Source organism: Salvia splendens, chromosome 22 (genome assembly GCF_004379255.2).
Source record: "Salvia splendens isolate huo1 chromosome 22, SspV2, whole genome shotgun sequence".
Lineage (NCBI taxonomy): Eukaryota > Viridiplantae > Streptophyta > Magnoliopsida > Lamiales > Lamiaceae > Salvia > Salvia splendens.
In genome coordinates, this window is record NC_056053.1 from 1316706 (window position 1) to 1330580 (window position 13875).

Here is a 13875-nt window from a genome sequence, read left to right on the forward strand (position 1 = left end):
TAGGCTGTTTGAGGTACAACTTTTCACCGGTTGTCTCGAACCTTTGCTCGTCTTCTATCGATTTGAGTCTTTTTGATTAATCAAAAAATAAATTATTAATATTATCAAACTAAAATTAATTATTGTTATTGTTTAATAAAGAATAATATGTATAACAAATTACAAAGCCATTATAGGAATCCTTAATGAGGTGGGGAGAGAGTGTCGCGCCACAAGGAAGAAGTGCGGTGTGCTACCTCCGCATTGTTGGGGCAACGGATGGTGCGCATTGTTCGGGAGACGCCACACCACCGTTGTGGTAAGACACATTCTCATATTCATTTAATTTTCCACAAATTAATTTATTTATTTTAATTTTTCAAATTGGCTGCTACTATATTTTTAAATTAATTAAATTGTTATAATAGAGGTAAAGGCGTATTAGGAAGATATAGAAAGCAATGCAAGAGTGTAAGAACTTGATATCGCGTAAACAATGAATTAAGAGGAGTGATGCAATAAATGTCCGGCCAAGGCGATCACCCTCCGGGCTCCCACGGTTGGAACCACGATTGGTTCGGTTCACAACCGTTTCCTAGTCCGAAAACAGAATATTCGGCCCCTCCTCAAACCCAAAGTTCGGGCGTTTTGGGTGGCAACCGGCCATACCTAATCGACGACCAAGATGCCCCCGAAGGGCGATACGGGTGGACACCCGAGCCTAGAGCGAGGTCGACCGCCCTCTCCCAAACTCCGACCCCTCCTACTTGCGGTGTCTGCACACCGTACTCGCCGGCGGAGATGGAGCAATTGATCAAGGCGTATTTGTCAATCTCCGAAGATCCGGAGGTTGGCACGAACCAATCCGACGATCACTTTTGGTGGCGCATCTGTCGCCGATACAATGAAAACCGACCGGAGGGAACAATCGAGCGCAACGAGAGTATGGTGCGCAACGCCATCTACCGAGCCAATGAAGAAATTAGCAGTTTCCAAGGGTATTACCTCCAGGAAGAGCGGTCGGCGGGGAGCGGTCGGAGCGAGGTCGACGTCATCTCTGCCGCGATGAACACCTACCAATCCATGAACTACAAGGCGTTCAAGTACCTCAACATTTGGCAGGAGACGCGGTCGCATCCGAAGTATAGGGGAGGCGTAACATCCTCATCTAGCGGCTCCTCCAAACTGTCAAGGTCGGTATCCCTATACGACGTCGGCTCCGAAGACGTGATTAGCCAACTCGCCGGAGCTAATTTGGGTAGCCCCGACGCCGGCCCCAGCGGTTCCCAACCCCGACCGCAAGGAAGGAAGAAGGCGGCGGCCAACCGCCGTCGCGCCTCGACTCCATCCGGCGATGCTCCCGAACCCGCTCCCGTTCTCGTGCCCTATGCGCCACCTCCACCCCCCACCAACTCGTTGTGGGGGATTTTGGCCCAACTCAATATGGCCGATAGGTCAACTATGACCCCCTCGCAACTTCGATCGCACGAGGCCATGAGATTGGGCCTCCAAAAACAATTGGAGGTAGTGCCGCCGGATGAATAGTCTTCCACGGAGATATTTTTAGCTTTAATTATGTAATTTTTAATTTTTAGTATTTTAATTATGTAATTTTTAATTTTTAGGATTTTAATTATGTATTTTTTTATTTTTTAGGATTTTAATTATGTATTTTTTATTTTATTTGTAATTTGTAATATTATTTTGTTTTTTTAATGAATTTTAATATTATGGAAATGTTTTTATTTAAATTGAATAATAGAATGGTGGGACCCTTGTGCTCGTCCTTGCGGAAGAGCACACATGTGGGTGTGTGCTCTTGCCTAAGAGCGGGCAGAAATAGTGGCGTCGGGTCCACAACCGTGCTCGTTGGCAAGAGCACGGTTGTAGGTGCTCTACGATCTAACGGCCGCATCTTTATAACATGAACTCTAAAAATAACAAAAAAAAAATCAATCATAATTACTCCATTGCATATAGTATTAATATTTTAAATATAAATTTAAAATTCTAACCGTTTCCTTAAGATTAAATTTATATTTTCGATAATAATCAAATTGGTGATTATACAAATATAGAAATCTTCTCGAACATTTAACCCTAGGGCATTCCATATCCCATATATAATTGCATCATCAAATCAGAAAACAGAGTATAAAACCAAAATATCACCGATCGCCGCTCCTTCAAATTCCCCCTTTTCGATTCAAATCAAAACCGGAGCCCTAAATCCCACCGATCGCAGATGGCTTCGAGGGTGTCTCTGAAGGCCGGAAAGGGAAAGGTCGTCAGGAAATCCGCGGCGGCGGACGAGGAGGAGGGTTCCGTGGCGGCGGCCGGGAAGTTCGTCAAGGAGTGGAGCACCTGGGCCATGAAGAAGGCCAAAGTCGTCACTCACTACGGCTTCATCCCGTTGGTCATCATCATCGGCATGAATTCGGACCCCAAGCCATCTCTCTCGCAGCTCCTCAGCCCCGTGTAAAATCAATTTTGCCATTTGGGTATTCTGATGTTGGATTTCCCTAGCTGTTTCCGTTCTTCGCTGTTATGTCTATCAGCCGACTTCACAATTAGCTACTAGTTTATATGCTTTTGTTATTAGATTTGCGAATTTGTGTTATTGATGGTTATATGCTGTTAGTTAATCAAATTTGTTTGGGCTTCTGATTTCAATAGTGTTGATTTCTGATAATAATGCTGAATGTTGATTAGCATAAAAATTGTGTCTTGAATTTTATTTTGTTTACATTCACATTTGTTTTGAGAATAATTATTGATACACTTGAGAGTGGAGATGCCTTGTAATCTAAATCTTGGTGGAATACTTGTAATGTGATGGTATCTTGATTTCAATTAGTATTGCTTTCTGGTTATAATGTTGAATGTGGATTAGCATAAAAATGGTGTCTTGAGTTTTCTTTTGTTTTCTTTCACATTTGTTTTGAGAATAATTCATGATATAATGCTTGATGGATTGTTAGTAATCTAATTGTATCTTGATTTCAGTTAGTGATGCTTTCTGATAATAATGTTGAATGTGGATTGGATCAGCATAGGAATGGTTCATTTTTCATATGTTCTCTTTCACATGTGTTGTGAAAATAATACATGAAGCATTTGAGGTTGATGGAATGTTATTTTTGAGTATACATGATTACGGTTTTGATTTCGATCTAATGGCTCTGGGACTTGTTTTTTTATGTTTTCTTATATGGATATGTAATTGCTGAATTTTCATGATTTGTTTGTTTGAGTTCACATAATTGGGTCAAATAGATTTCCTTGAAATCTAACATCTTCAGTTGCCTGCTACACTGATGTTGTGTCTACATGTTTTAATGTCCACAGACAGTAATGTAGTGACTATGTTCACTCCACCCCTTTTGTATCAGCAGTTCAGATTTCATCTGAATTGCTATCTTACTATATAGTATGTGCTCAATATTTGTTTGGGTCTCTTTGGATATAGTATGAGAAGTGTGTTTGATTTATACATTCTGGAGTCATATTTTTTCATGAAATTTAAGCTCTTCGAGTGACTGCTACACTGGTTTTGTACTGTTGTTGCTATATCTGAATTGATACTTTTGATCTCTCCTGGCACATAGTTGGAGAATCTGATGCAAAGTATACCAAAAATCTTGTTCTTGGAGATTTGGGGCATCAGATTGCCTGAAGAATCAGTGATGATATACATATCTTGCATCTGGATTCTAGAGTTCTTGTTTCCTTGATTCTATACAAGGAAATCTAGAGCCAAATGTTGATGATATACTATTTCTTTGATTTTTATTTCCAATTCTACATGTCATATGTATCTAATTTGCTTTAGGATTTGAGATCAGATCATGTTGAATTCATATGATTAATCGTCTTCCCATCATGTGTTAGATTGAGGAATTAACTGGTAGTGTAATATTTATTACTAGTATATGTGTATGGTCATAAAGTGATGATTTGTACACTAATTCTTTAGTCCCAAACATATATAAATATATCATATAGCATTATTGAATTATGTTTATGTTTTTGGTTGATTTTCTCAAGAGTAGTAGTTTCATGTAAAAAATTATTTTTGAAATTGCAAAGTACATCAATAATTTTTTTTAAATGTATGACTAAATGATTTATGACAATTTGCCTCTTTTATGGAGTAATATATATTGACTAAATTTCCTGGTATTTATGATAATTTGGCTTTTATAGAAATATACTTATGAATGTATTAAATGTAAATTACTGGCATTTGTATTATATTTATTGTTCCACTCGGCAAACATTAGTTCATTATACAATAACGCTTTAGGATTTTTTTTAAAGAGTGAACTATATAAGTGGTATTTTTTCTTTCACTTTTGTACATAAATGATACTTAATCTTTATTTTATATTGTTTTTTGTACCCCGTGATAAAAATAATCTCAGGTTTCAAACATGTGATATTTTGGTTATGAAAGTTTTTTTTGGAAATTTCAATTAAATAGTATACCAAATATGAGATTTTTTTTTCTTCCTTTCTTATTTCTTTTTTTTCTGCTTTAGTTTCTTCTTCTTTCTTTTTTCTTCATTTTCTTCTTTCTTTTTAGTATTATATCTTTCTTTCTTCTTTCTTTTTTCTCCTTAATTATGTTTCCTCTTTTTTTATCTCTTCTTTTTCTTCTTTCTTTTTTCTTAATTTTCTTCTTTTTTTTAGTATTTTATCTTCCTTTCTTCTCTCTTTTTTCTCCTTAATTATGTTTCCTTTTTTTCTTATCTCTCTTTTTCTTCTTTCTTTTTAGTGTTTTATGCATACATCTATTTACATTCATAATATAAATCAAGAACAAAAACACTTAATTAAATTAATTATTTAAATTAATTAAATCAATTGAATATTTTTTGTTAAATTATTTTATACTCATTTAGGGTTGAAACACCTAACTAAAAATATTCAACTCTATATATCATGATGTGATTTATATGTATCAAAAATAATATAAAATAAAGATCAGATATCATTGTGCGAAAGTGAAAGATCAAATACCATTTATATAGTTCACTATTTTTAAAACACCGAATATCAGGAGAATATCAGGAGGTCGAAGAGTATATAATTTTGATATGTATTTTGCCTTCTAAATATTGCCTATGGATGCGTTAACAAAACGAGTCAAATCATATTTTGATGCAAATTACATTAATTGGTCTCTACTTTTACATGGGTTTGATTCTAGATTTAACTTTCTAGCCAATGTTCAATGTTGAAATTCACAGTTAATTGAGGACTTTTGAAATTCATGATCAAGATTGGTATCCTTCATGCGATTAGATATGGAGTACTATTAATAAACATCTACAACTAAAAGAACTCTTGCTCATCGTGAGGCGACGTTTAAATTTCTATTTATTTATCTACTATTAAAAAAACTCATAACTCTTACTAATATGGTAGGACGTATTATCAACAAACATATGCAATTGTAAGAACCTTTTAATGTCGTCGCATCAACTTCTAAGTCAATTACCTAATCGCCAAATATTTAATAATGTATTGACAACATAGGAGGACATTTTACGCAATGGGGATTCAGAAAAACGAAACTATCAGTGTTCAGATACAATAAAGGTCGTCGCCGATGTTGAAAGGCTGAATCGATGCTGCAGTCATCATTGACAAATGGAAAACGAAGAAGGTTTAGGGAGGAGCTCGCACACCACGGAGTCGGCCTACAATTTCCGCATTAATGGAGTTTTTCGGCCCTATCAAACTGGCAGTGGGACCGGTCGACCTCTGGGGGCCCACATGGATCCGTAATTATGGTGCATGGGCATGCATGCATGGCGATCGAGAAGCCAACAATACGGAGCGCGCGGCCGTTGAGGCGGGAGCATTTAAATGTTCGTTAGTCGTTGAGCCAAAGTTGTTAGAAGTTCATTAGGCGAGTGACGTGGCGCAAATTAACGAACCTAACTATATATCTCGAATTGTAAACCGAACACGCATCTTAAAAATTCGAATAAACTTCCGCTTTGCCGCACATTCTATCTATTCTCAATCGTGGTTAGATAATCTTGATCGTCGTTCTCAGTCCCTACAGCCCTAACGAAATTCCGGTGACTCTCGTAATTCAAACCACATTGCTCATGTTACTCTAATGGTATTTAGAAGATACTAAAATTTTGATGAAGTCTTTCCATAGTTTATTAAGATTTTGGATATCAAGTAACATAATTCATAGTTTGATTTTACCATCAAAAGAGATTTAGCCATATTATTAGGATGATTTTCTTTACTCCTTTGGCCTCTCCATTTCTAATTTAGTAATTTCAGATAGTTTTGTTGGTTTTGTAAAATTAAAAGGAGTAATATTTTTGCCTCGAAATACAAATCTGTTATAAAACGTATTGATCTCTCTCTCTGTCTCTCTATCTCTCTCTGTCTCTTTCTCTCTCTCTTCCCCATTTTCTCCTCTCTCACACTCACCTCTCGAGGAGGAGAAAACCTCTGCAGAAGCTTCACTCCCGCAGCGAATTGCATTGGAATCATGGAGAAATCGTTGCTTTTCTGCACATAATCGGTTCAGATCTCGCCAATTCCCCTCAGTGTAATTCATACACCTCTCTTTCACTTCAGTTTATCTATGCAATTGCTTTTGTAATTGGCTAGATGTGCGAAATTCTAACGACTTATCGCCCTAACTCGTGTTTCTCTGTTTTGCTTAATGTCTGGATTTTTCGTGAACTCAGCTCAAGATGTTTGTGTTTACATGTAAATTGATTGATCGCGGATCTTGTTTTTCTGAATTGTTTTTAATTCTTAAATAGAAAGAAAAATGATTTGACATGTAATTATTCTTTTATTTAGCTTGTGAGTTGTGACGGCGTGTGGAGATGGATATGTTTCGAGAATATGTAACTTGTACTCCAAAATTCTTTCTTTGTTGTTGTGTGATGAAAGAAAAAATTATTTCACATTGAATTCTTATTTTATTTAGCTTTATATTTAGTGTTCCAAGGTTTTCTAGTGAGTTTTGAGGAAAATGATATATGTTCCACAGATTTCGATTTGCATTTTTCTGTGTTGTTGAATTCTGGAATCCTAGTGAGTCCTCATCTGCTACTTGTGGTTATCTTGCCATTTTGTTTTTGTGCTGTTTTGACCTTGCTGTATTATGATAAGATTATGCTTATTAAAGAACAAGGTCTTGCTGCTTGCTGGTTGAAAGATGTATGCTTGCATTTGATTTTTCGAAATGCAAAAAAGGTTGTCGTCTCTGATGTTGAAAAATAAAATAAAAAATATTTGTTCGTGTATCATGATTATCCATTTGATGGAAAACTCTGGTACAAGAGTTTGGAATAAACAAAGTTGATGATTTATGGCATGCTATGGTGCATATTTTTAACAAACTTTGGTGTTATCGATAAATTAGGTGAATGGTTCTGTGAAATGTGTTCTTTCTGCACCAGTAGTTTTTGGAGATGGTTCTGCGAAAAAAGATTCCATGTATTCAACTTCTAGTAGATTAAATGATCGTGATTTTTGAATGCTCTTATAAACCTATCTCTACATACATGTGATATCATTTAATGATTGTATTGTTGGTGATCAGGCAGTGAAGAGAGAAGCTCAAGGAGAAGAGTAATGGAGCCACATTCATTAAAAGTTACAATCAAGTTGAAAAGTGATAAACCTTCGAACAACTCTTTGGCAACTGATGATCACCTGAGTGATGTGGGTGAGAAGTCCAGAGCCCTAAATAGTTGTCATCCAGGCAGTCTGGCAGCCAATTCTCAAGATCCAGTTGATTTTAGTTCTGCGGGAGGGTTAGAAAATCAAACCAGGAAAGATGAAGAAAACCCATCTGATATTTCTCAGTACCAATTGGTGCTTTATAACCCTAGTACTAATGGATCTGGTGAAGCTGAGTTCCCAGGTCCGATTAATGCTCGACCTATATCCTCTCATAGACAACATCAGAGAACTCTATCTGTGGGAGCTTTCACTGTTCAATGCTCCAACTGCTTCCAATGGAGGTTCATTCCGACAAAGGAGAAGTATGAAGAAATACGAGAGTCTATTATGAAACTGCCTTTCGTCTGTGAAGTAGCTAGGGAATGGCGACCTGACATATCATGTGAAGATCCACCCGATCTAGTGCAGGATAAGAGTAGGCTTTGGGCAATTGATAAACCTAGTATTGCTCGAACCCCTGATGGTTGGGATCGGCTTCTCAGATTCAGAGGTGAAGGAAGCAGCAAGTTTGCAGATGTGTATGTATTCTAGTTCACAGTCTATTCATTTTTAATTTCTTTGGTTGCCAACCCTTATTAGCTTGATTTAAGTTCTTTGGAGCTCTGTTGAAAGTAAAATATACGTGCAAGTGGTCAAAGAGTTTGGATCCTTTTGAAAGAAGTGAGAAAGTACTTGCCTTCTTTTAATTAAAATACCATCTTAAAACTGAAAGTTTGTGTTATTTAGCTGAACCAGATGCCAACGATTCTGTGCTTATTGCTTAAACATAATTGAAACTGCCCTGAGTGGAATATCATTGTGTGATTCTAGTGTTAATGATCCTCACAGGAACAATTCGGGACTCCTGGTGATTCTTTTATGTCATAGAATCTAATCTCTTCACGTATAAGGTTGTATAAAACATGCCCTTACAGTATTTTAATTTGCCTAGAATTTTGAAAGAGGACATAAGGTGAAATCATAATGATTCTTGAACAAAGTGAAGCTGTGAAGCTTGATTTACATATGCTTGCTACATAATTTGTTTTGATCAATAGTAGTTGATGTGGTGTTCATGATTATAGTAGTAAACAATTGATACCTATCTGGTTTTACCTCTATGAATCTTTGCAGGTATTATGTTTCACCATCAGGCAAGAGATTTCGTTCAATGGTGGAAATTCAGAGGTATGGTATTTCTGAGGTCTCAATGGCTTTGTTGTGCCATCACTGGAGTCATTGACACTTTCCTCACATTTCATTTTCTGCTTTTATGATGTGCTAAATGTCAAGGTACCTTGAAGAGAACCCGGTGTACAAAGAGCAAGGTGTTAGCTTGTCACAATTTTCCTTTCAGACCCCTAGACCTTTGCATGAAAACTATCTCCGGAAGCGTTCTAAGCCTACAAGTGATGCTGGAGATCTTGGGATGTCAAGATTTCCTTATCCTTCAGAAGGTAACTTTAAACTTTACTTTTAACTTATACGTACTCATAGTTCAGAACATTGGAATCAGGATCCTTTAGTTATCTCATTTTTTCTCTGTTTGGGGTGGAGACTTTTTGGGGTTATCATAGACAATCTTTGTCAGTTCTGAATCAGTCTCGTATTCTGATAGCCGTCTTTGTCCTAAAAGCATACTTATATGTTGGAGGTTTTATTAAAATGAATTCAGTAATAACAAGTGTCACTTGAACAAATGAGTCTATAGTTTCTTGTTGTTCGACAATCTTGAACTTGCATAAACTTTATGGCACTTCTGTTCAAGTGCTGAGGACACTTGTGCATGGCAAGCGACTGTGAATTAAATTTATTTGCTTCGAGCAGTCTGAGAACCGTGCAAATATTTTTTACTCACAAAGGTATGGTTTTGGACCAAGATCCCTATTCATCATTATTCTTCCTGCTAGTGCACTTGACTATAACTTGGTTAAGAAACCATCATCCCTTTGGTTGTGACAATGTCTATACACTGATACCATTCTGTTTATGCTGCAGATCTGCCCATGCCATGGTATGCACACACAGACTTCCAGCTCACTAAACCACGCCCATCGGCTGACTATCCAGAGTCACCTGATCTGAAGCCGAAAACTCAAACAGCAAAGAAGCAAAAAACACAATCCAAAAAGAGTGTGAATGGTGATTTATTCCGTAGCCCGACATCTTTCAATGTGGAAGATCCCAAACAGCTTTGAACGGACTCGCTCGTGATGAAGTGCTAAGGTATGCAAGTTTTAGTGGTTCCCGGGAAGAGGCATCTGGTTTACAGAATATTTCCGACCCTTGGCAATTTTGTACATCGCTGGTCGGATGTAGGTTGTATCAACAAAGAAAGATAAAATTTTCATAAAAATGTTGTATCATTGTGAGGGTAGAGATTATAGAATGTTGGCCCATGGGGGCTTCTTTATTGAACATTTACTAAATTGTGGTAGTTCCGTTTTTCGTATTATAAACTTTATTCATTCGTTGGTTTAGAAAAGAAAAAAAGATCGACTTGAGCTATATGTATTTATGGCTCGTAATTCTTGTTTCCATCTTCGAAGCAGTATTATTTGGTGTTCGATTTGCAAGATAAAATAATACCAAGATTTAATTTAGGATTGAGTTGTAAGATTATTTTAGTCATAGGGGGTTAGCTATGACTAATTATCACATGATTATCCATCTAGGATTGAGTTGTGAGGTTGAATATCATGAACCGAACACACTACAAATTTAATCCCGGATACAATCTTGCAAACCGAACACCCCTAGCATACTGTTTATTCACTTGATTCATGCTATGTTCGGTTTTCTTTCTCTTGCGCGGGAATGTTGTAAATTAATCGAGCAATTTGTGTGCTGCTTTTGGATGTTAACTCGATAAATGCTCATTCTGTCGATCGTGTTCTTTTAGTGAAGCTTGTTTGCTAAACAAGACAAATCATGGTAACAAATCAAGTTTGAGTGTAATAGGATTTGGCTAAGGTCGTTTTGATTATTCGGTTTGCAAGATTAAATCTCATGATTAAATATGTATCATGTTTGGTTCATAAGATTGAACCCTTCAACTTAATCCTAGATTGATAGTCTCGTGATAATTAGTCATAGCCTCCCTCCTCCAACTAAAATAATCTCACAACTTAATCCTAGGTGGATAGTCTCATGATATTAGTCATGACAACCGAACGCCAAGAATATTAAAACTGTAGGAGTATTGGTATTGCAAAATATTATTCTAGTTTTGTCTTAATCAGAAAAACCTCGTACTTGTGATCAGTGTGCAACAGCCGAATACACTGGTATGAAAGAACCAATTTTTACAAGTAGAAGATATTTTTTGGCTCAACTCTTGACTACCACTAGATAAGGAAAATACATTGTCTCGTATATTTTCTAATGTACCAGAACCATATCATCTTAATTAGAAATTATAGCTCAACATGGACTTTGAAGAATTTATAGCATAATAATTAAGTTATTTTTCATAGAGTTTGATGACAATGCATATCTTAATTATGATTAATTTTATGATATCTTCTACGCCATGAAGTTGGGTTGTAATAGTAATAGTCATTTCAATGCAAGACAAGAATAATATAGTACATACAATAACTAACTACAAAAATTATACTCATGATATAAAGTAAATCAAGTTTATCTTTAGTAATTCAAAATGGAATTTTGGTATCATTGTCCAATACAATCCAAATTAGTAAGTTAAAAACAATAAATATCAATATATTTATAATAAGGAGTAATCAAGGTCTAACTAATTTTAAGTGTATAACTATAGAATAAATCTCAGCCACATATCTTATTACTCCAAATTAATCCTATGACTTAAATAATCTTTCAGATTTTTCTCAAAATAATAGCCCAAGGGTATTTTCGGAACTCATAAAATTACCGTAAATTGTGTGTATGCGATTTATACAATCTAAACCAAATTCAGCTTATGATTTCTTCCATAGATTCACAATTTGTTCATCTTCCATCCAGATTTCTGATTTGATCTTCCTAATCAAATCGCGTTTTTCCTGAATCATCCAGATTTCTAATTTGTTCATCGTGAATCGTCCAAATTTGTGAATTGATCACATTTACGATTTTTCTCCATCACGATTCAACAATTTCTGATTTACTCATCCCGATTCATTCCTCCATCGCGATTGGTCAGCCACGATCCATTACTCCAGCTCGATTTCTTTCTGATTCATTCCTCCAGCGAGATTGATCACCGACATTTGAATTTATGATCACATAGATTAAATTCCGCAACCATCGTTGGCAGATTATTCTGATTCCGAATTACAACACCAATTCATTCACGTAGAATGAATCAAATCGAGAAACAGTTGAAGTGAAATTTACAACATACCTTCAGTTTTGTCCTTTTTTTCATTAGTTTCTACATAGTGAACCAATAATTCACTCTTTTTTTTCATTAGCTTCTGTAGAAACAAATTCAACAGATAGAAAACAAATGAATTTTTGAACCAGATTCAACAAATCAAGAACTCGATCCAGCAAATCAATAACAAATAACAAAATATACATAAATTTGAAAACAAATCAATAAACAAAATTCAACAAATAAAAAAATTACAAATTACCTTTAGTTTTCGCCTCTTCTTCATGACTATCTTCCTTACTGTGGGAAAATATGAAAAATCGACTAGACCCTAGCTATGGAATCATGAAGAAATCGCAGAATTGAAGAGGAAATCCCATCACTTTGGAGAGAATTAGAGCGAGAACGAAATCTGGAAATGGGGAAGCAAATTGAACCCTATTTCATTTAAACTATTAAAAAGTCTATTATGCCCCGCATTCTTATGGTGAGCTGAATCATTCACATAGTGAACTAATTCTGCTTCAATTTTGAAAATCACATGGCTAAATACCAGCCCTTGATTTTTTAATCTTATGGCTGAGATTTATTCTCTAGTTATATACTTAGGGCTCGTTTGGTAACTATGTCATGTTTCGACTAGACATGATACCATTATGATAGTAATCATAATTTCGATTAGTTAATTTACATATATTGGGTGTTTGGTAGATTAAGATAATTGTGAGTTATCTTATTGTAGTGTTTGGTACAATAAGCCACAAGCAAGGATTAAAATTATTAATGCTAAAATTATCCTCATTAGTTTAAGTTAATTACTAAATTCCTAATAATTCCTATAAAATTATATATTTTTGTTTAAAATTAGCATCTTTTCAAGCTAAACTCCTTACAAAAATTAGCATATTTTCAAGCTGAAATCCTTACAAAAATTAGCATATTTTCAAGCTAAACTCCTTATCAAAAAACATATATTTATTTTGGTATTCTATTTTCGTGAGCATTGATAATTTTGGACAAATTTTATGAATAATCACTGATTATTTTGGACATATTCTATATGAAAATATATTATCAAGTGCCAAATTTATAGGTTCAAATTTTTTGAAGTTTAAAGTGTTTGTGGATTGAATAAAATCGTATGTTTTTGTTTAAAGCAAACACAATTGCCTTCAAGTAGTACGTAATTATAAGTATAATATAATATAACGTAAACAAAGTGAGAACAACAAATTGACATCAACAAAAATCATAACATGATTTAATAGGAAAATGACGTCTTTCAATACAACAACTAAGTAAAATTGATGGGTTAGAAATTTTGATGGGTAAAATTGTATTTTGCTAAATTAACTAGGCTTCCATGATAAATAACATAGGATTTTGGGTAGTTACAAATATGGTTAAAATATAAGATTTTCAGTGGGCTTTGTACGGGCAAGATACAAAACACGGGCTACTATGTTTGGTAACATAACTACCAAACACACAAATAAACCCAGATTAGAGCATCTGCAACGGTGAGCACAAGCTCTCCGTCCGTCCTTGACGCTGGCAAGGACACCCTTGTCCGCCGCTGCGCTCTTGCCGCTGGCACGGACGTGCTCTTAGCTAAGAGCACGTCCGTGCCAGCGAGCAGGGCGACGAGCGTGTTTCTATTGGTCGTTGGCATTTTCTTTTTTTTTTAAATTGAAAATAATATCAAAAATTAAAAAAAAATCGGATTCCCAAAAATATAGTCGGTTTATTACAGTTTTTTGAATTTTTTTTGAAATTTTTTTAAAAAAATTTAATCTCAAAACCATCTATAAATACACACATTCGTCATCCATTTGGACGAAAAT

General features: G+C 35.4%; 2 protein-coding genes across 4 annotated transcripts; both read left to right on the top strand.

The window, feature by feature from the left end:
- The first annotated feature begins 2106 nt into the window (after positions 1-2106).
- LOC121786050 (mitochondrial import receptor subunit TOM7-1-like) lies at positions 2107-2772 on the top strand. Its single transcript, XM_042184565.1, has one exon. The coding sequence runs from the start codon at positions 2225-2227 to the stop codon at positions 2459-2461; it is 237 nt and encodes a 78-aa protein (XP_042040499.1). The 5' UTR covers positions 2107-2224; the 3' UTR covers positions 2462-2772.
- Positions 2773-6367: 3595 nt separating this feature from the next.
- On the top strand, positions 6368-10156 carry LOC121786176 (methyl-CpG-binding domain-containing protein 2-like). Of its 3 annotated transcripts, none has more exons than XM_042184742.1 (5): positions 6368-6562; positions 7571-8231; positions 8827-8880; positions 8986-9149; positions 9691-10156. In XM_042184742.1, the coding sequence occupies exons 2-5, from the start codon at positions 7603-7605 to the stop codon at positions 9888-9890; spliced, it is 1047 nt and encodes a 348-aa protein (XP_042040676.1). In that variant the 5' UTR covers positions 6368-6562; positions 7571-7602; the 3' UTR covers positions 9891-10156. The 3 variants fall into 3 exon arrangements, with proteins under 3 accessions (XP_042040676.1, XP_042040674.1, XP_042040673.1); XM_042184740.1 differs by having other exon boundaries at positions 7575-8231; XM_042184739.1 differs by lacking the exon at positions 6368-6562 and adding an exon at positions 6990-7059.
- Positions 10157-13875: the final 3719 nt, after the last annotated feature.

Bases quoted from the DNA above. Each gene is read 5' to 3' on its own strand.
- LOC121786050 (XM_042184565.1), top strand. From the start codon at position 2,225: ATGGCTTCGAGGGTGTCTCTGAAGGCCGGAAAGGGAAAGGTCGTCAGG.
- LOC121786176 (XM_042184739.1), top strand. From the start codon at position 7,005: ATGTTCCACAGATTTCGATTTGCATTTTTCTGTGTTGTTGAATTCTGG. The intron at 8,232-8,826 runs GTATGTATTCTA...GAATCTTTGCAG, and splicing joins AGCAGCAAGTTTGCAGATGT to GTATTATGTTTCACCATCAG. The intron at 8,881-8,985 runs GTATGGTATTTC...CTAAATGTCAAG, and splicing joins TCAATGGTGGAAATTCAGAG to GTACCTTGAAGAGAACCCGG.